Source organism: Agelaius tricolor, unplaced genomic scaffold (genome assembly GCF_023055355.1).
Source record: "Agelaius tricolor isolate 1412-34295 unplaced genomic scaffold, bAgeTri1.0.p SCAF_36, whole genome shotgun sequence".
In the NCBI taxonomy this organism is placed as follows: Eukaryota; Metazoa; Chordata; class Aves; order Passeriformes; family Icteridae; genus Agelaius; species Agelaius tricolor.
This window is the reverse complement of record NW_027269296.1, coordinates 1,131,829-1,152,682: the sequence shown is the minus strand read 5'-3', so window position 1 is coordinate 1,152,682 and position 20,854 is coordinate 1,131,829. Positions and strand designations below refer to the sequence as shown.

The window sequence follows — 20,854 nt, the reverse complement described above, 5'->3', positions numbered from 1 at the left end:
CAGGAGGAACGAGGGTGGTACAGCCCTGCTTGAACCACCCCAAAATCCGAGGGATTGCAGTAAACAAAGGGGAGGAGACTCACAGGGGAGGAGGGAGGTTACAACAGCACAGATCCTGAGATTCACCTGTTGTTCTCAACCATTTGGTTGGGTCATAGTGCAGAGCCCAAAAATTTCATTCAAACAACTCTGGGAGGTGATAACATTGTACCTGCTGAGGGCAGGCAAATCAGCAGTGTCAGAGCACGGAAATGAGTAAGGGAAGAGCTGCCCACAGCTCCAGCCAGCCAGTGACTGCCCAGCTCAGGCCACACTGCCCTGGCCTCCCTGTGAGCCAACACAAAGGGCAGCTCCCAGCCTGGAGTCCATCAGGAAAACCCAGGAGCTTGTGCTGGCACGCACACACTTCACCACTCTGTCTCTGTTTGTCCATTGACCACCACAGTTTCACTAAACCCAACAATTTTCTTGGCCTGGAAACAGCTTGAAATTTGTTGCAGATCCAGATGTGGATGGGTGTGAGTGCCCATCTCTGCTCTGCAGTGCTGGCAGGTGCTCAGGGAAGAGAACACCTCTCCCTTGGGATCTCTGCCTGCCTGAAGTGTTAATCCTGGAGAGGGAGACCCCCCCTCACTGCAGCTCCTGCCTGCCTGAGCCCAGGGAATGCTCACATCTGCCTCACACAGACAGCATTTCTGCTCTGTAGGGGATGTGCTCCAACATCACATCCTTAATTCTGCCCCCAACATTACTGATCTTTTTCACTGCTTTGGCTCCTTGATGCCATTCCCAGAATGTTTTCTTTGAAGCAACATGGAAGAAAATCATTAATTGATACATTTACTGACTTGCCTTTGTGTATTTTGCTGTAATAATGACAACTATTACCTCTGATAATGAGGAAATGTACCTTAATGGGAACTTAATTGCTGTTGTAGCACAGGACCCCTGTCTGGAGCTGGACCAGCTCAGAAATCCCTGTCCACAGAGCTCAGCTACGATGGGATGTGTCATCAACCTGTTCCTGCAGCTTTCTTGCTTCTCCTTGGAGTGTTTGGTGCTAGAATTCCTGGCTTTTGTTTTGATCAGGCCAGTGACTAAGATATTTATGCTGTAATTGCTGCTTGTTTCTCTGTGTTTGATTACAGTGTGCGTGGTGTGAGGAGCAGGAGGCTGATGGCACATGGAGCAATCCCTTGTTTTGGTTCTAGCTGATGAAGCCGTGCAGGGGAAGTGACAAACACCCCTCTGGGAGTCTGCATTGAGCCCTCAGCTGTGTCATTGCCTCCTGACATCTGCACAGCTCCTGCCAGGAGGGTGCAGCCAGGGGGGCCGGGCTGTGCTCCAGGGAACGGGGACAGGAGCAGAGGGAACGGCCTCAGGCTGGGCTCAGGGTGGGCACTGCAGGGATTTCCCCATGGAAAGGGGGCTCAGGCCTTGGCAGAGCTGCCCAGGGAGGTTTGGAGTGCCCATCCCTGGAGGTGGCACTCAGAGCTCTGGGGTCTCACAAGGTGAGGATCAGTCACAGTTGGACTCCATGACCTTGGAGATATTTTTCCACCTTAATGGTTCCACGATTTTGGGATTCTGTGGTTCCATGATTTTGTGATTCTGTGGTTCCATGATTTTGGGATTCTGTGGCTCTAACTTGGGTGGTTTTTTGAAGACATTTTCAGCAGGATTCCCCAGGACATTTCTTCTCAGCAGACAGCCCATGATGGATCCTGGAAACCTTTGGATCCTCTTTGCTTCACATTTGAATCATCCCTGCATTCTGAACAAGCTGCCCTCCAAATAAACCAGCTGGGATGGAGGGAAAGAGACTTTTCCTCCAAGTCCTGTATGAAATCATCCTCAGAGACCCTGGAATTCCTGGGTTTCTCCCTGGCCATGAGAGCTTTGGGCTGGGATCTGGAGGGAGGAGCTGGAGGGACGGAGCCGCTGCTCAGGGCACCCTACAGTTACTTTAATTGGGACAGCTGTGCTCCAGCATCCCGTGTGTTCATTAGAAATTGATGCTTATTACAATTAACCATACACTGAAATTAATTACTAGGAAGAAAAACGATGGCTGTGTTGATGCATCCACGAGAGGGAGAGCAGAGATTCCCTCTGTGGCACTTTCCTCTCTTGCCATTTCTCTGATTCCAGGAGGTCCCAGTGAATGCTGGGGTGACAGCTGGATGTATTTACCTGCTGTAATCCATTCCCCTCTGCAGCCCCATCTCCAAACAACAAGGCAGGAGACAAGAACTGCTCAGGCAGCCCTAATCCAGCCCATCAGGGCAGAGAGCTCTGAACTGGCCTGACAGGAATGATGAGCGACAGAGCTGGGGCCCTGCAGGGAAAGCTGGGCCCAAAAACCACCCAAGCCCTCTGGATGCCCGTGGCTTTGGGGCTGCTGGAAGTGTTCTGGGGCACAAGAGCTTGTGGGGTTCTGGAGTCCTCATGCCTGGGGTTTAATCTGTTTATTATGGGGGAGCCTGTGCCTGAGACCTCGTCAGAATGGGATTTGGTCTGGATGTGGGAATTCACTCAAAGCATTCAGGAAAAGGGATTCATCCCACAGGTAAATGTGGAAAGCACTGAGCAGGAACAAGGCTACTTCCAGGATAATTTTTGGCCTCAATTTTATGCATTTTTTTTAGTGTGGACTGATAAAATCTGATGACTCTTGTCCAGATTTTATCATCAAAAGCAGGGGAGAGTCAGAGCATTCTGTGAAAAGAGCAGAGTCACCCTCAGGACCAGAGCAGCAGAAGACACTTGGCATTCAAAGCACAAAAATGCAAATTCAGGTATTCAGGGATTAATAACTGATCAGCTACAAACAGGGAATGTTTAATTTGGAGACAACAAAAGCAGGGAAGGGCCTGGGAGTGCTTTGGGCATCTCTGAGCTCTGGCAGGGGGAAAAGACACTTTTCAGAGGAAGGACAATTGTGATGTAATGAATTTGAAGTGAATTTAAGATGACCCTGACTGATTTTTCTGCCCACCACAGATGAAACGTTCTGGAGACACCCAGCAAACCTCCTGCCCTCCCTGTGTCAGTCGATGGGGAGGGCTCAGGAGGAAGAGGAGCCCAGATCCAGCCACAGATCCAGTCTTCAAGCACCAAAGGTGGGAATTTAAAATCAGTCCCACAGCCAGGGGCTTGTCCAGTGCAGGACCTTTGTCTTTTACCTGGTATTTCCATGGATGGTGAAACTCTTGCAGAATGTACCCAGCCACTTGAGCAATGCTGTGAATGGGAGGAAAAATTCCTCCCTTGCCACCAGCTCGTGCCCTCAAGCAGGAGCTTTCATGACCCCCATTCTCCCCTTGGGTTACAGGACTGCCAGTGTTATTTGCAGCTGTAAAACTTTCCAGCTCCAGTTTGAAACCCAAATGTTGTTGTTTGTCTCAGTCTCCTTCCTGCAGCTGCAAATTCCTGTGCCCTGGACACAGCTCCCCATAGGAGCCCACCCTGTCAGGAAACACTGTGGAAACTGTGGGATCAATTTAGCCTGATTTGTTCTTTGGGTCTAGATTTTGTATTCCTTTCCAGTAAATAAGGCTGAGAACTCCCTTCCAGCTGAGGGGTTTGCAAGGGTCTGGAGAGAAGCACGTGGAATCTTTTTATTCCAAAAAAAAATATTATGGAAAGCCAGAGCACCCAGGAGGATGCCCAGGAGTGGCTGCTGTGGTAGCAGAGGGAAGTACAAGCAGCTTGTGGAATGTCCTGTGAGCCAGGGTGGCAGCCAGTGAGGCAGGGAGGGTGTGAGGGACTCTGGAGCAGATATTTCTGTGGGGCAATCCACCCAGAAGGGAAAGGAGCAGCATGGGGAAAGGAGGAGATCCAGGGTTTGCTCCCCTGAGTTTCTGCATCCACAGGGACTGGAGCTGCTGCAGGCCCCAGCAGTTTCTGTGTGTGCTCTGCTGGGTGCTGGATTTGGGGAAGCACCAGGCTGGGAAGGGGCTCTACACTGAGTAAAGGAGGGTCCTCAGTGGCCTGGGATGGGGACAAAAGTTGGGAATTCCTGCTGGAGAGAGGCAGGGCCCTGCTGAGGCACTGCCACACCTGCCAGCCCTGCTGGTACAGCTCCACAGGCTCTCAGGGGCTGCTTTAGTGGAGATTTTTCTTTTTTCCTGGTCCTGCTTTTGTCTTTTTTGTGCCCTGCTCCCGTCCTGGCAGTGAGGCACAGGGTGGGATTGAAGCTTTGCTGGCAGGGAAAGCCCTGCTGGGTTCATTGACTCTCCAAAAGCAAATCCTGGCAGGGCTGCAGGGGCAGAGGATGCACAATGGTGAGAGCAGTGATGGGTCCAGCAGTGCTGGGCTGCCCTCACCCTGCAGCCAGACACCTCTGGCACCTCCCAGGACAGGCAGGTGACTCCCAGAGCCCAGCTGGAGGCCGGGGATGTTTCTCCCTGCTTGGTTCTCCCACCTTCGCCATGGCAGGGGGGTCCCTGAAGCAAACCAGACCAAACCTGGCCCTGGCTGTCCCCTGAAAACTCAGGTTCAGTGTCAGGAGGTGCTCTGGGAGCAGAGGAACCAGAGCTGCTGCTGGGGGTGTGGAAGAGGCTCAGGCTCTGCCCCTCAGTGCCAGGAGCACAAACAGAAATCCCCAGTGTGATGTTTGTACTTTCATCAGGGCTCTCCAGATGTGGAGGGCCTCTCTCAGATGCTGGGCAGCGATAACTCAGAACATGTAAATAAACCCATCGCTGCAGAGATGCCGGCTCCGATTGGGGCTGGAAGCTGCAGCACTCGGAGCTCTCATTTCCACCATCAGATGGGGAAGGTCGGGAACAAAGGCTGCAGCTGCCTGCCCCACAGACTGACTCCGAGATCTACAGATTCCCTCTGCCCCGAGGTGCTGCGGGCTTTAATCTGCAGCTCCACGGAGATGCTCCACGCCATTAGCGCCTCTGCTCGTTACTCCCTCTCGCTCCATTCTTCCCCAAAGCCCTCCAGACAAAAGGGGAGACGTTTCAAGCTCCGTTTTCCGTGGCAGTTTTACCCCGCCTCTCCTTTCTCCCCGGCTCTGAGAATCTCCCAGATTTGTTTGTGGTTTTCATTTTTCACAGGAAGTTCAGACTTTCCTTTCCCATATTAGGAACGTCTGTAATTCCGTCTCCTACACATCCCTTTTTGCCATCCTTCAAAAACATTTCCTCCACACCTTTGTGCATCCCAGCCCCAGCTGGTTATGATCTCGTTCCCCCACTGGGTGGCTGCTCATGTGTTTATTTGCAAAACTGGATGGAGGTCTTTTAAGAGGAAGATATTTTCATTTAATTTCCAGCTGTCCTTGCTCCAAAGAGAGGCAGAAGCTTTGCAGAAGGAAGATCTGAGGATTTCCCCCCCCAGTCCCAGCCACAATCTGCAACCAGGAGTTGTTATCTTGGCTCTGCTGCTCTCTCAGCTGGGACTCTGTTTTCCCAGTTATCAATAGAATCAAGAATTGATAAATATCCCAGGGATGCTGCAATCTTTGATTAGGTAGAGCATTTCCAATCTGCAGCTCTCTGAGGCAGAGCTTTTATTGCCCAGAGAAAAATTATTCTGAAGGAAGGCCTGGCTCTTCCCAAGAGAGGAGGAATAGAGGGATGGGGATCAATTCCTTGAACCACAGACTCCCAGGGGGTTTGCCTGGCTTCTGCAGGGGGTAACTGGGAAAGGGAAGGTTCTTGGCAGTTGGCTTGAACTGGTTTTATAGAGAAGAATGGAAAATTTAGAGAGCTCTTCATCTAAGAGAGGTTGCAAACTCCTGATGGCTGGAAATGGGTCAACATTGGGGTGGAAGAAGTCAACAAAGACTTGCTGCAACTTTCATGTCAGTTCCTTTGTGACTGTACCCCTGTGGGGTGTTCAGGGATGGGTCAGCTCCCGAGAATAATCCTGGAACTGGTGAATTTTAAGGAGCCCTGATTTTAATTCATATAGTTTAGTTTCTGTGGTTTACATCAAAAGACACCAAAATGCTGGGAAAACCTCTGGAGCAGCCACACCTCAGTTTTGAGCAGGGCAGTTCATTCACACTCCTCCCGAGCTCTTCCTTTTAAGCTGTAGTAATTGTTTTAATAAACAAAACAGTTTTCTTTCCAGAGCATTCTGCCCTTCTAGCTGCCAATCCCTTGCTGTGTCTCCCTATGCTATGATTCCTTTTGTTTTTCCTTCCTCTGACTTAGTTTTTAGGTTTTTATTGAGTTTGAGATGGTTTTTTTGGGAGTCCAGTCCTTTCTCAGAGACATTCACTGCTCTCAGCTCTCCAAATCCTTCACCTGGACATCAAACAGGGCAGGGAGCTCTAAAAATGGGGAATTGCTGCCTCCTTACCCACTCTGCATGCACAAATTGACATTTCTATGTGCAAGGGCAGCTTCTTGGATATGTAACTGCTTAGGTGTATATTTAATTTCTCTTTCAGACACTCCACCAGTTCTTTCTGCCACTCTCACTTGCTGCAAATTAGGGTCAGTGTAAATAAACGGCATCTTCAGTGAAAACTGCTGTGAACAGGGAGAGAATCGGGTTTATTCCCTGTCTCTTGTTCTGAGGTCGTTGACTTTGCTGCATATTTGGGATTTTTGCTGTTCCCAGTGTAGGAAATCCCTGCCCAAAGCCACCCCCAGTGGGGCAGCAGGAAGGTGCCACCAGCAGAGCCCCGCGTGGTGCTGACGAGTGAATTCCAGATGGAGCTTGGAGAAGTGATGATTAATTTCCAGCAGTCCCAGAGAGGAAATTATCCTCGTTAAATCAATCCGGGCGAATTTCAGCCCTTGCATAAAAGGCAGCCTAATTGCCGTGGTGAATGGAGGATGAAGTGCAGGACAGTGACAGGAAGTTCACACACGCCGGGCGCTGTCATTAGCGATTGCACAAGGGCTGAAATGTTTACTCACCCGGCCAATAACATGTTTGTGCTCCCTCTTTATTTGGTTTTTTTGACCTTTAATTGCAGCGGGAAGGGGGAAACCTCCATCCTCGGTGCCGGCTCTGTCCCGGGTCCCTGTCAGGTGCTCAGCCCCGATTCCCTGGAGCGGAGCCCCGGCTCTGTCTCGGTGCTGGGAACACCGAGTGGGGTTTGTTTTATTTCCATTTTGTGTGGCACCAGTCCCGGCCGGCAGCTGGCATGGGGCTGGAGATGCTTCTTCCCAAGGTGCAGCTTTCCCTGAGCCTTTCCCAGTGAGACATTGAACCCTTTGGCTGTGCTGGTGATTTACCAACACCGCGCTCATTGGTGAAAAGAACAGCGAGAACAGCCCAGGAATGAGGCAGGGAGTGCTGGGATGCTCCGGGACCCAGCGGGCTGGGGCATGGAGGGGAACAAAGGGGGGGCCGCTGGCCCTCCCTGCTGGGGACAGCGCCCTCGGGGTCTCTGTGGGGTTCATTCAGGCTGGGTGAAGCTTTTCCATCCCCTCTGTCCCAGCAGGGGTGGCCGCTGTCCCTTCTCACTGGGGACAGCAGCACAGCTCCCTCGGGGTCTCTGCTGGGTGTTCCTTCAGGCTGGGTGAAGCTTTTCCATCCCCCTCTGTCCCAGGGATTTGTCAGTGTCCAGGCTGAGTGCTGAGGGTTGTGTGTGGTCCCTGTCCCTTTATGGGACTTGGGTAAACACCCGTGGCTTTGTTAAGTTCTGAATAGGAAAGCTAGCCCCAAATTAGAGCTAATGTGAGGTCATTTAACCCTTATGGGAGGTCTTTTGAGAAATCATAATAGAGCCAGGCAGGAGTCACTCACAGAGCCCTGCAAGATTGACAGAGTGCACCATTATCGTGCTCAGACGAGGTCAAAAATGCAAATACTCGAGAAAAACTTTTCCTGGGCTGATTATTCCCAAACAGGTGCTGCTCCCAGATCCCCGTGCAAAGGCCACAGGCTCCCTGTGTTATTCCTACAGGAGAATTAAAAGTGAATTGGAGTGGGCTGAGACCTGTCCAAGCAGAGATTTCCCTGGCACAATGAAGCCAGGGCAGCTCTTCCTCCTTTCCTTGTCCAGCCCTGGAAACAAGAGCTGTAATTGCCATGGACAAGAAGGGTGTGGGGCTGGGCTGGGAGCTCTGAGGGGCTGCAGACACTGCTGTGCTCCTTCCCTGGGCAGGGACATTGCCCAGCCTGCCTGGCTCCTGGGCAGGGGAGCAGAGCTGCTCCTCATTTCATTGGGGGGATTTGATTATGAGCAGAATCCACCCTGGGTGAAAGCTGAGGTGATTTTTGGGATTAAGTCACCTTTAGGAAGGAATTGTGAGGGTGATAGGCCCTGGCACAGGGTGCCCAGAGAAGCTGTCCTGGGTCCCTGGCAGTGCCCAAGGCCAGGCTGGAGCACCTGGGACAGTGGGAGGTGTCCCTGCCCTGAGAGTGCTGGGAAGAGCAGCCATGAGAGCATGGAGCACCCATGGGGTCAGAGGAGATGGAGATCAATCAACCCAGAGCCCTGGAGCCCTCACCTGTGCACCAGCAAGGGAACAACACAGCCTTACCCAGCTGCCTCCCTCCAATATTAAACCCATTTAACGCTTCTCTATCATTTCAATCCATGCTTTGAACCCAAAAGTCAGGAGGGAAGCCTTGTCCCCTCTTTCCTGGTGAAAAACCCGGCTGTTCCTCCCTGGGTGCTGGGGAGCTCCCTCATTCCAGCCTTCCCAGGAGCATTCTCCAGGCTGCTGTTGAGAAATCCCTTCCTGCCAAGCAGGACCGGAAGCTCCGGATCCCTTCCCATCTGCAAAGGCAATCAGACAAAATGCCAAGCCCAGGGGGCAAAATTTCAGTCTTGGTGCCAGTCTTGCTTATTACATCTCTGGGTTCTGCAGCCTGCTAGACTTTCATCATATAATTTATTTGCCTCTCAACATCCCTGCAGTTATTAAAAGCGCCGTGCTCGGAGCTGCCACCCAGGCTTTCCCTAATTGGTACATCTGCCTCTCGGGCCACTCTGGGGCTGTTTTACAGCCTCCCCTGGGGCCACAATCCCATCTGGGCTCCTGGTAGCCAGGGGGGCTGCCCGGGGTCGCTGGGGCTGGGAGATCACAGGGCCAAGGATCAGATAGGATCAGATAGTGCAGGGATGGGCTCTGGAGCAATGTCAGCCAAGTGTCACCCTCGGGTCAAGGGGAGAGCCCCGGGCACCCCCAGCTGCCACTGCCAGGGGCACTGTGTCCTTGTGTGGGAGGGAAGGACCATCCCCACTGCAGAACCCCCTGCACTGCCCTGTCTGGCCTGGTCTCCACTGAAGGGCCAGGCTGGGCTCCCCAAAGAGCCTCTCACGGGGTGGATTCAGCAGCTGGGAGCAAGGAAAGCTGCTCAGGTCGTGCTGTGTTCCCATCCCTGCTCCTGGGCAAGGTTTGCCATCCATCCCATCCCTGGAATGCAAAGGCACTGCAGACCTAGGGCAGGGAATGTCCCATTCCTGAGCACCTTCAGGTGCAGGGACACCAATGGAGACACAGGCAAGGCCAGGTGGGAGCCTCAGGTCTCATTTCTCTCACCTTTTATTCAAGAATGGATAAAATACATTGAAATTCTTACAGCAAGGCTTTCAGCAACCATCTGGCATCCTTTATCTGGGCCTGGTCTCCAACTTTGCCTCTCCACTGAGCTCTGAAGGGGGCTATGCTGTCCTGGCTCAGACTCAGATTAGATTTTTCTAATTTATCCTAAAATGATTTCATTCTATGCTGAAAATCAGAGCAGCTTTCACTGGCAGTGATTAATCCTAAAGCTGCTGTAGGAGCTCACAGGAAAAGGTCTCACTGTCAAAGCCATAAATCCTCCAGGTTCAGGTGAAATCTGAGCTTCCTTTTGTGCCTTTTTAGGACTCAGCTGTGCTTGGGTTTTGGCCAGGAGCACCAGTTCCTGCTGCAGCAGAGACACAGTTTGTGCTGCTGCAGCCTCATTTGTTTGATCTAGCTTCAAACTGGGGTGGAAATGCATTGCTAAAAGTCACATCTCCCCCAGTGGTTTGCGTGGGTGAGGAGACACCCAGGGTAGGCAAATTCTCCAAGACTCACATGAAATGATCCCAGTAGGGTCAGGGCTGTGAATCCATGAGAGCCCCGGGGGTGGCTCCTGTCCTGGGGCTCCCTGTGGGACTGCCCAAACAGGCCTGGCCCCAGAGCAGGCTCAGAGGGGCTGCAGGCAGAGCCAGGCTCAGGGACACGGAGCGAGGGCAGTCTGGGGCTGCTGGTCCCACTGCAGGGCCTGGCACACAGCCCATGGCAGCAGATCCTCAAACTCCACAGGGACAGCACCTTGGGAAGGGCTGGAGCTGGGCCAGGAGAGCTCTAGGTTGGATTTTAGGGATTTTAGCACTGCCAGGGAATGGGCACTGCCCCAGGAGTGTTTGGACAGCACTGCAGGGTGGGATTGCTGCAGGGCCAGGGGTTGGACTCTGATCCTTCATCCCTTCCAGCTTGGGATATTCCATCATTTTATCCTCCCTGAACATCACTGGTGCAGATAAATCAGGTTTTCCATTCCCAGTGGTCCCATTTGGCCATCAGTGGGACTTTTGCAGGGCCATAAAACTGTGGGGAAAACACAACAGTGTCAGCTCAGGAGGGAGCTGTTCTCAGATCAGAGTAAAAGAGAATTGATTGATTTATTTAACAAAGCCCAGGCAGCAGTTGGTTTTGTAAGAGGCATGTGCTTCTTGCAGGAGACATTTTCTCAGAGGAAGGAAAATCCCCAGGCCCCGAGGCCAGCAGCTCCCATGTGCTCCCTGCCACCCAGGACATTCTTGGTGCATCTCTGGAAATGTTGCAAAATACCTGTTATTTTTCCACTCCATGGGATAACTGGTACCTTGCAGTGAACTTTCTCTTAATCCCACAACAACAGCCTGCCCCAAGAAGCAAATTCCAGCCCTGCAGAGGCCAAAAAAACTAAATTTACCTTCTGGATTTGCTGTGCAGGAAAGCTCCCGGCTTGTACATTTGACCTACATGCTGGGCAAGCCAAAAACAACCCAGTAAGTTCCTACAAGCTTGGGTTAGATTTGTTATCTGGGCAGGTGATGCACTGATAGGATTTGGGTTTGGGTTTCATCTCAAATGGGAAGATTCTCCCTGTAGGTGTTGGGTGAAGCAGCAGGAGAGGTGCAGTGAGGCAGGGTTGAGAGGGTCTTTATTTGGGATCAAATGTGACACACAGGTGCCAGTGGGGATGCTGAGCTTGCCCACCAGCACAGGGTGGAGCAGATTCCTGGGGGTGTCTGGGGGTATCTGGGGGTATCTGGGGCTCCTTCCCTCCTCCAGAGCCTGGGGAGGAGCTCTGGGAGGGAGGAGGTTTGGGGCACAGGTGCTGGGGCAGTTCCAGCTCTGGCAGGAGCCAGGAGGGCACAGCCTGGGTTCCCTGCAGGTTTTGGGGCACAGAGGGCACAGCCAGGGTTCCCTGCAGGTTTTGGGGCACAGAGGGCACAGCCCAGGCTCCCTGCAGGTTTTGGGGCACAGAGGGCACAGCCTGGGTTCCCTGCAGGTTTTGGGGCACAGAGGGCACAGCCTGGGCTCCCTGCAGGTTTTGGGGCACAGAGGGCACAGCCTGGGCTCCCTGCAGGTTTTGGGGCACAGAGGGCACAGCCTGGGCTCCCTGCAGGTTTTGGGGCACAGAGGGCACAGCCCAGGGTTCCCTGCAGCTGCTGGGGCACAGAGGGCACAGCCTGGGCTCCCTGCAGCTTTTGGGGCACAGCCTGGGTTCCCTGCAGGTTTTGGGGCACAGAGGGCACAGCCCAGGGTTCCCTGCAGGTTTTGGGGCACAGCCAGGGTTCCCTGCAGGTTTTGGGGCACAGGTGGCAGCAGAGATGGGCTCAGGGGTGGCATTGGGGGTCACAGCTCCTGCAGGGCTGCATGCAGCCCAGTGGGGATGGAGGGGGCTGCAGGGGCTCCAAAGTCACTCCCTGATCAATCTTTGCAGCCAGAGCCACTGGCTCCTGCTGCTGTCCCCTGCAGCAGCTCCCTTGAACCAGGAGACAAAACCCAAAAGTTTCCCCATTCTCCTGCCCAGAACTGTTCATTTTAACTGTTGATTTTTACAGGAGGTTTCAGCCCTGCTGGCTCTGCTTGGGCCTTGCTGCATCACCCCCATTCTGTCCCTGCAGGATTTTGGGGAGGACAAAGCTGGAGCCTCTGGGGGGGAAGGAGCAGCACCAGCACTGGGATGTTCCCAAGAGGGAAATCCAATCCCCCTGGGCCTGCAGAGAGCTGAGAGCTTGTCCCACACGGTCCAGGAGCTGGGGCTGTGCTCCCTGAGGGTCCCAGCACAGACTCAGCCAGGCCCTTTGGCCTTTCCAGGTTTCTCCCTGGGAAGGAGATTCAGTTCCCAGCCCCTGCCCAGCCTCTCTGCCTTTGCCTTCTCATCTGAACGCTTCAAGAGCAGGGGGTGGCTGCTCCAAACCAGGCCTGGCATCCAAGCATGGAATCCCAGTTCCAGGGACAATTTCAGAGTCAAATCAAGATTGTGGAGCCGACTCCTTCCTCTTCTCTGTAAGTAATCAGGTCCCACAGCTGTTTTCTCAAGCTGTTGTGGGAAAGTCAGCTCTGCAAAGTGCTGAGGCAGAGAAAAGCAGGGTGAGTGCTGCTGTGTGCCCATTCTGGCCACCCCAAAACATCCCCTGGTCCAGTATCCCATGAGTGATTCAGATGAGTAATGACAGGTGTAGAGCTGAAGTGAGAAATAATTAAAATTTGCAGTGCTTTGATGAGTCCAGTACTGACCAGCACAGCACTAATGTGTCCTGAGCCCTGGTTCTGCCTGGAAACCACAAGCCAGGTCCTTGCTAGGTGGAGGATTGGCTTGAAAATTGCTTCACTTTGTGGGGTGTGTGAGGGAGTTATTTTCCTTTCTGTCTCTTCATTCCTGAGCCTGTAGAAATTGGGGTTTGGAGTGTTTTGCAACGATCCTGAAGGACAGAGATTTTTGTGTAGAGAACACTTTCACATGATGGGATGATTACAGGAAGCCATTTGCTTGAAGAGGCAACTAAATAAACTAATAACAGCAAGTATCAGCAGATTTGAGATGAAACCAGGGAGGCTGGCAGGGCTGAGATGTTATTAGTTCCAGATGTTGCTCACAGATAAATATCTCTGGCCTGAGCTTTTCTAATTACTGACAGAAACTGAGCTGTCACATAGAGATGCCTCTGAAGGCTCCCTGAGCACATCCATTACAGTCCAGGGAGGACTGATATCCATTCATATTTCCTTTTTTTTTTTCATTTCTTGCTCAGGAATTTGCTGAATGAAATTCCATTTCTGTGCTGTGCTCAGATTTTGGGTAAGAGGAGCAGACACAGGAGCCTGAACCCCAGCCCAGCTGTGCTGCTGGGATCTGCCACACTCCTGATAAGGGAAATTTATTCTGAGCAGCCCAGGACACCTCTGCCAGGGCCATTTCCATATCTCTGCTCAGCCAGGGCTGATTAAAGAGGAGTGGAGTCAACTGAGGTACCCGAGCCCAAGCTCATCTGTGCTGCAGAGTCACTGCCTGACATCAGATAATTCCTCAGGGGAGGCAGCTTTGATCAGGCTGCAGCACTGGGGGAAATGCTGGGGAGCAATCCCTGGTGTTTTGCATCTGGTCCATTTTCAAAACTGTTTTCATGCTGGGAAGTTTCTCTCGGGGAGGAATGGCAGCACTGAGGAAGTGTGGGCCCAGCCCTGGGCCCTTCCTGGTGCTGCTGGCACAGGGATCACTGGGGGGGATCCAGCTCTGGGTCTCTTCCAGGAGGAAATGTGTGCTGGGAGTTGCAGGTGGGAGGGAAGCCCTGTGAGCTGGGCATGTGCTCCCTGCTGGGGTTAGAAAACAAAGTTTCCTTGGAGCCAGGCTGAAATTCCTGTTAAAAGGGACAGTTCTGTGTGAAACCCTCCCTGGCTCCTTCCTTCCTTCCCTGTGCATATTTGGAGCTGAACATCACAGGAAGCCTGGCCTGGAATGGGGAACATCCTTGTGGCATCTCCAGGCAGTTCAGTTCCCTCCCCTGGCAGACTGAGCTGGGCTGGGCTCTCCCACCCTTTGGGCTGACAGCTCTCAGGTCAGCTCTGGGGAGCAGGGACAGAAAAGTGAAGCTTCTTCCAGCAGGAGAAGGTGGCTGGGCTGGGGTCATGTTTGTTTGTTTAACTGGAGCTGCCTGCCCTGCAGCCCCTGAGCTGGGTCAGTTGTTTGCAACCCAAACTTGTTACTGAGTGAGAACTGGTAGAACTCGCTGAGGACAACAGGAATTTTCCTAAAGCCCCCTGGGCTACAACAGATAATAACAAACTGGCCTGACTCTATTAAAAAGACATTTAAGCATCAGGTCACATTGTTTAGTGGTACTGGGATGCAGCAGAGCCAGCTGGATTCCCAGGAATGCTGCAGACAGGGGCTGGAAAACTGGTGGGAAAGGGCCAGTGAGGGGTTCATCCCTCTTGATTTCTCCAGGAGGCCAAAACCTCCTTTTCCTTTCCCTCTTTACTCCTTGTGGAGCTCTGCTGTGCCTGTCCTGTGCAAACAGAGGGGAGGGCAGCATTGCCAGGCTGAGCCTTGCAGCCCAAGGAAGTTTCTGTTCCTCTTTTTGTTCTCCCTTCTCTGGGAAAAGGCTCTGGAAGACACAGGGAGAGATGATGTGGTTTGGATGTCAAAGGAGTGAATGGCACAAGGTGTGTTTTTTGCTGGAAAAGCATCTGAAGCAGCCCCATCTCACTTTAGCCTGCTCCAGGCTGCTTCCTCTTGTTGTGTATTAATTGCTGAAGTGTTTTAATAACCCTTGGTCAAAGACAACTGCAATTCCTGGCACATCACAGGACAGCTGGGAAGGATGTTTGACAGCTGTCAGTGGGAAAAGCTGTGTATCCTAAAGGGATTAGAGTCCTTGCTTTGAAGTTCCTTACAAGTTACACAGCAGAGAAGCCAGACTGGGAACAGGGAGTGTGGAAGAGCTCAGGTGAGGTCACCCCACAGATGGGAGGCAGAAACAGGAGCATTGGGGTGTCAGGGCCACAGGGCCACGCTCCCCTGGCTGAGTGAAACACCCAGGGCTGGCCCTGCAGGGCTGGGGACCCTCTGGTGATGCTGAACCCACCCTGGAGCTGCTGCTGTGTCCCTCACAAAACACAGCTCATCCCAGGCTGCCCTGGATGTTGAAAGAGGGTTTAACAAGCCAAACACAAGAGCAGCCCTGTTGCCTTAGAGAGGGTGTAGCTGTGAGCAAAATTTGGCCCTCTCTTTTAGACTTTGCAGTTTGTCTTGACTGCTGCATGCTTTATTTTTAGAGCATCATAAAAGGCTTTTGTTCCAGGGTATATTTAACAGGGGAGTGGAGGGGAAGTGGGAGGGTTTTGTTCACAGAGAATGTATCTCTTGGTCTCTTTCTTCTATCCCACCCCCTCACCAGATACTCTTGGAGGGTGGAGTATAAATGAAAAAAAAAAAAAAAGAAAGAAAAAGGAGAGAAAATAATAATTAGAAATCCCAAAATCATAGTCAAAGGGATTGTCTGGGCGTCCAGGCCTGGAGGCCTCCGAGGCGCCACCAAAGTCCCATTATCACAAAAAAGACACAAAAGGTGCCCAAAGGATGGAAGGGGCAGGACAGGGGTGGTCCTGTCTGGCAGGAGCAGGGCCCAGGGACACATCCCAGCCTCCCTGCAGGCTGGCACTGGGCCTTTGCCAGCAGAGCAGCAGGGGCTGAGGGTTTGTTCTGCTCCTGTGCCCTGTCCTGGGGGAGCCACGGCACCATCCCTGCTGCCCTGCAAGGGCTGGGCCTGACAGCCTGAGCCAAATCCAGGTGGCCCAGGACACCTTCCCCTGGGACAGAAGCTGGCCCTGCTCAGCTCTGCCAGACACATTTCTGTCTCCTTTTTCTTTGTCAGGGCTTTTCCCTGCAGAGGTCAGAGCCCTGTCCTTCCCCTGCCTGCTCTGGCTCTGGCAGCGTTTTCTCCTCCTTCACTTTTGTTGCTGGAGTCTGTAAAGGTTGGAAGAGACTCAGAAATCCCCCGAGGGGATGTTGCAGCTCTGCAATAACCAGAGCCAGTGAAATCCTCTCTGCCTGGATGGGGTAAAGGACAAGGACTCAGAGCTGCCACTGCGGGCACCATGAACTCGGCAGGGCTTCATTAATTGGAGATAAAATCAGAGTATTGATCAACTGCTGCCACAACTGCACAGATCAGTGCTGTCCTTGGCCTGACAGGACACAGCCCTGCCTGTGGCAGGGGGCTGGCACTGGATCATCTTTGAGGTTCTTTCAACCCAGCCACTCCAGGGTTCTCCACGGGTTCTCTCAGCTTTGGCTGTTGCTGTCCCTGCTCCTGGTGCTCTCCAGAATCCCCAGTGGAGCCTGCACTGCTCCAGCCCCTTGGTTTTCATTCCCAGAGCAGCCTTTGGATCCAGGCAGGCAGGAGCCCAGCACGGCCACTGCTCATCCTGAACCAGCAGCCAGGGAGGTGTTGGAGGCTGTTGTACCCAAATTAAAGAGCTCTGTGCTCACAGAGCCTGTGTGGACACGACTCCTGCCTGCCCTGTGTCCCCAGGGACAGCCACACTCAGAGCTGGGTGCCATCCCCAGAGCTGGGTGCCATCCCCAGAGCTGGGTGCCATCCCCAGAGCCGTGCAGGGCTGAGCTGAGCGGGGCAGGCAGGAGTGAGACACGGTGGATGGGGGGGTGAGAACGAGGGGTGGAAGCTTTTCTTTTTCCCTTTGTTTTAAGGCTTGTATCAACTTGCCTGGCAAAATCCTCTCCTGCCTTCCAAGCCCAGTCACCGTGAGTCACGGCTGAGCCCATCCTCTGCTCCTCATTGCAACACGGATGACAGAAACCATCCAGCAAGAGGGCTTGAATCCCTGATGAGTTTTGTTCTATTGCACAAACCTTTCCCCGGGTGCAGGGGAGTTGCTGCAGAGGTGTTGCCTGGGTGGGATTCCTGCAGCCCCTTCCCAAAGCCCCCAAACAGAGAAAGGTTATCCCACACAGGTTAGCCCTGCTCCTGCCAGACCCAGAGCACTGAGCCAGGATATTTAGGGAATGACTTGGTACCTAAAGTTAGGGGGGTTAAGGTTCATTTTTTAAGAGGGAGGGGAAAAAAAAGCTCCTTGTGGTTCTGGAGTGAGCGGCTGAGAGGGGGTGAGGAGAGGCAGGAAAGGGTTTTCCTGTCAGTACAACTACCACGGAGAAATGAGAGGAAACTTTCTCCTTCCCTAACTCATTCCTTTATAAATTCATGTATTTTGAGTGTATTTATATATAAAGAAACAGCGAAGGACGAACCAGCCCCCGGCTCCATAGAAATGACAGCTCCTTGGCACGGCAGGCATGGAACCCATCCACAAACTGAAACTCATTATCCCCGAGATGCATCCCCGATCCCGCCCCTTTCTCCTCTCGCCGGGGGCTTTCCCTGGCGGCCGGCAGGGACAGGGTTACACTGCACCTGTCTGGGTGTACCTGTCCCAGGGCACCTGTCCCGGCAGCCAATCCCGGCACGGCCGCCCCACCTGTGCGAGCGCTGCCATAAATCAAACACCTGGCAGGGAATGTCCGTGTGAGCAGCCGACAGAGCCAGCGCTGCCGAGCCCTCACCGCGGCGATGTCCAATGAGCTGGAGTAAGTGCGAGCCTTTCTCCCTTCTCCTCTGCCTCGGTGCCCCGGGAGCTGGATAAGTGTGAGCCCTTTCCCCTTCTCTGCTTTGGGGAAATGCCCAATGAGCTGCAGTAAGTGGAGCCTTTTTCCCTTCTCTGTTTTGGTGAAATTTCCCATGAGCTGCTGTAAACGGAGCTTTTTTCCCCTCTCCCCTTTTCTCGCTGCCGGGGCTGGAGGAGATTCCCGGGCTGCTCCTCTGCCTGCCCAGCTGTTGGTAAAGCGGTACAGAACGGGATGGGAACATTTCCCTGATTTTCTGTCGCCGCCTGCGCTGGTGCTGTCCTGGGGAGGAATCGTTTCTCAGGAACCAATCACTCCTTTTCACCTGGGGCTTGTTAAAAACCACGATCCTCGTTAGTTTTTTATCCGCAGCTAAAACTGACACATGGGGTTTCTGTCTAAAGAGAATCTGCTCTGCCTCTGCCCAACAAAACCTAACAGCAGCTACAGGAATCTGGTTTCATTTCATATCTATTTATTTGAGAAAATACCTCCCAAAGTATTTACCAGGCTCTAGTTTCTAGGGTTGTTGTGTGTTGTTTTTGTTGAGGGGTTTATGATTTTTTTTGTTTGTTTGGGTGCAGGTTTTTTTTTTTTCCTTTGGGTTTTTTGTTTGTTTTGGGGTTTGGTTTTTGGGTGTTTTTTGCTGTTTGTTTGGGGTTTTTTTTTTTGTTAAGTAAATGGATTCACACTACGACCCTGTCAAAGAATTTAATCTTTTAAATCAGAAAAAGCTTTTAACACCTATCGATCCCGTATAACTCCCGTTTCTAATTTTGGCACCTCCGAAACATTGTGGAGTTTTGGCTGCCGATGGTATCCGCAGAGCACCTCGTGCCTCGCACCTCTGAAATAAAGGGCAGCAAGTGTCGGCTTGGCTGCCAGGGTGCGGGGACGGCCGCAGAGCGGGGGATGAAGCGGCTGAATGTATTTTAGTCAGGGCTAAACGCCAGCCCAGCCCAGAGCCCTGCGTGAGGGGTCTGTGTGTAAAACATTCATCGAGAAAGAGAAATTACAAATATCTGTGTAGAGATCCGCTGCTTCCGAGGTGTTTTTTGGGAGAAACCCGCGTGTGTTTACGAGCCTGCCAGAGCTGCTGTGTCAGCCCATCTCCTCCTAATTAAGAACCCCGAAAAGGCACGGCAGTAATTATTATTTTATGTAAATCGCGGGATCAATGTGCTCGGATCCATTGAGAATCTGTCACTGAAATTTTCGCTTTCGGAAGTGTTTGGGTCATTTCGAACCGGCGCTCTTTAGGTTTGAGAGCGAGGACGCGTTTGGCTCTGGGGAGTGCGATTGATGGATTTATCGCTAATTAGGGCCGGGAATTACACGGCTGCTGCCTCTGCCCTGCCAGGGCTGTTAACCCTGAGCCTGCGGGGCAGGGGAGAGCCCCGGGGCTCCGTGCGAGCCTTTCCCACAAACGATCCTTGGGGAGGATCTGAGATCTCGGGAATTCCGCTTTATTTCAGGGCTGGATCCCTCGGGAGGAGCGGCAGCCCCGAGCCCAGCCCGGGCCCGAGCTGCTCGCCCAAAGCTCCGCAGGGAATTCCCTGCAATGGGAATTCCGCAGGACCAGAGGAGCAGGGAAAGGCTCAGCCCCGGTTTGCTCGGGGGCAGGAGCTGAGAAGAGGCTGCTAAAGCCCCTCCGGGAGCTGAGGGGCTCCGAGGAGCTGCGAATTTGGGGATAATGGCCAGGGAGCGGTGGCCGTGCCCCGGGCACAGCTGCCCAGATGTGCAGGAGCTGTGATACCTCCTCCATTTCCTCGCTCAAAATGCCATGGCCGGGATGGTCCCTTCCCACCTCTCCCTTTGGGACTTAAAATTCCCAGAGAGGGCTGGGAAGGGAGCAGCGGGGCATGGGAGGGGGAGATGTTTTGCCTGTTATAAAATATTCTAACTGCTGATTTCCATAGTCCTCTAAACTGAACCTGTGTCTAACTCTGCCTGCGTGGGCTGGAAGGAGTTAACCAGGAGTTACTCCCAGTTGTGGTTTTGTGGTCGAAACCATGATCGCCAGAAGCAAATTTTTGTCATGCATAAGGTGTGTTATTAAAACTTGAGTTATGCTCCTGGTGAATGAAAAGTTAAAGCCCTTTTATAAAATCCTGGCAGCAAAGCACACAAGGGATAACCGTGCTGGAGCAAGGGAGGCTGGCTCAGATTCTTTTTTTTTTTTTAAGTTATGTAAAGAGAAAAAGAGATTTGTAAATTAAAGAAACAACAATCAAATACCTGCTATGCAATTCCCAACAAAGGAGTAAAGCCCTCTGAATAAACTGCAGACTCAAAGCAGGAGTGAATCAACATTTGCACAGGATCTCTGCTTTGATGCTTTGGGTCACATTTGGGGCTGATTGGTTCATGGGAATGGTTCCAGGGAAATTTGCAGAATAAAGAGCTCCTGGAGGAGGATCTGCTCTGCCTTGGTTCTGGCTGGGGTTTGAATTGTTGATCAGTGTAACACATCCATCCAAACATGCACTTGTACCTGGATTGCACCTGCCAGCCCTTGGGAGCAGCTGATTGGCAGGGACAGGGATCCTGGGCTTGTGTGAGGAGGAGAAAGGCAGCAGCTGAGGAATGGGAATCACTTGGACTCATTATTGAACATGTGATTGGATGGCATTGCTCACAGCCAAGTTCCCAAGGCTTGGAGGGCCAGAAATATGGAAGAGATGGGGAAGAAATTCCTCCCTGGCACAGGTGCCAGAGCAGCTGGGGCTGCCCCTGCATCCCTGGCAGTGCCCAGGGCCAGGCTGGACAGGGCTGGGGGTAACCTGGCACGGTGGGAAGTGTCCCTGCCATGGCCTGGATGGTCCCTTCCACCCCAAACCACTGCAGGCTCTGAAGGTTCATTTCGTGTCCCTTTAGGTGTCAGGGCTGTTCTGGCTCTGGGTGTGGCTGATCCAGAGCCACCCCTGTCCCCAGCCTGCTCACACTGAGAGCCCCAGGGCAGCTGGCACTGCCCCCTGCCCCTGCTCTGCACCCCTCCTGTCCTGCCATGCCCTGCCTGGGCTCTCTGAGCTCTGCAGGAAGGTCTGGTGTCATGGGGTCAATCAGGTTGGTTTGGCAGAACCTGAAAACCTGAATCAGGTTGGTTTGGCAGAACCCTTGTCTGAAGCTCCCTGTGCTGGGGTTGGTTTTGTGTGGAACAGCCAAGGAGCAGCTGCTGCTCCTGTGCTGCCAGGACCCTGCCCCAGGGCACAGGGACACCTGTGCTGCCCCTTGGAGCTGAGATTGCCCAGGTCCCTCCAGG

The 20,854-nt window shown here is 52.9% G+C and overlaps 1 protein-coding gene across 5 annotated transcripts in view; it reads left to right on the top strand.

The window, feature by feature from the left end:
• The first annotated feature begins 3,002 nt into the window (after positions 1–3,002).
• GRHL3 (grainyhead like transcription factor 3) overlaps positions 3,003–20,854 on the top strand; it is a 35,675-nt gene continuing 17,823 nt past the window's right edge. For 2 of the 5 annotated variants that reach the window (XM_071453180.1, XM_071453179.1), the window contains exon 1: positions 3,003–3,122. In XM_071453180.1, coding sequence (XP_071309281.1) covers positions 3,004–3,122 — 119 coding nt within the window. In that variant the 5' untranslated portion in view covers position 3,003. Of the gene's footprint in view, positions 3,123–17,327; positions 17,664–20,854 lie in introns of those variants that run through there. The other 3 variants (XM_071453184.1, XM_071453181.1, XM_071453183.1) reach the window with 2 other exon arrangements.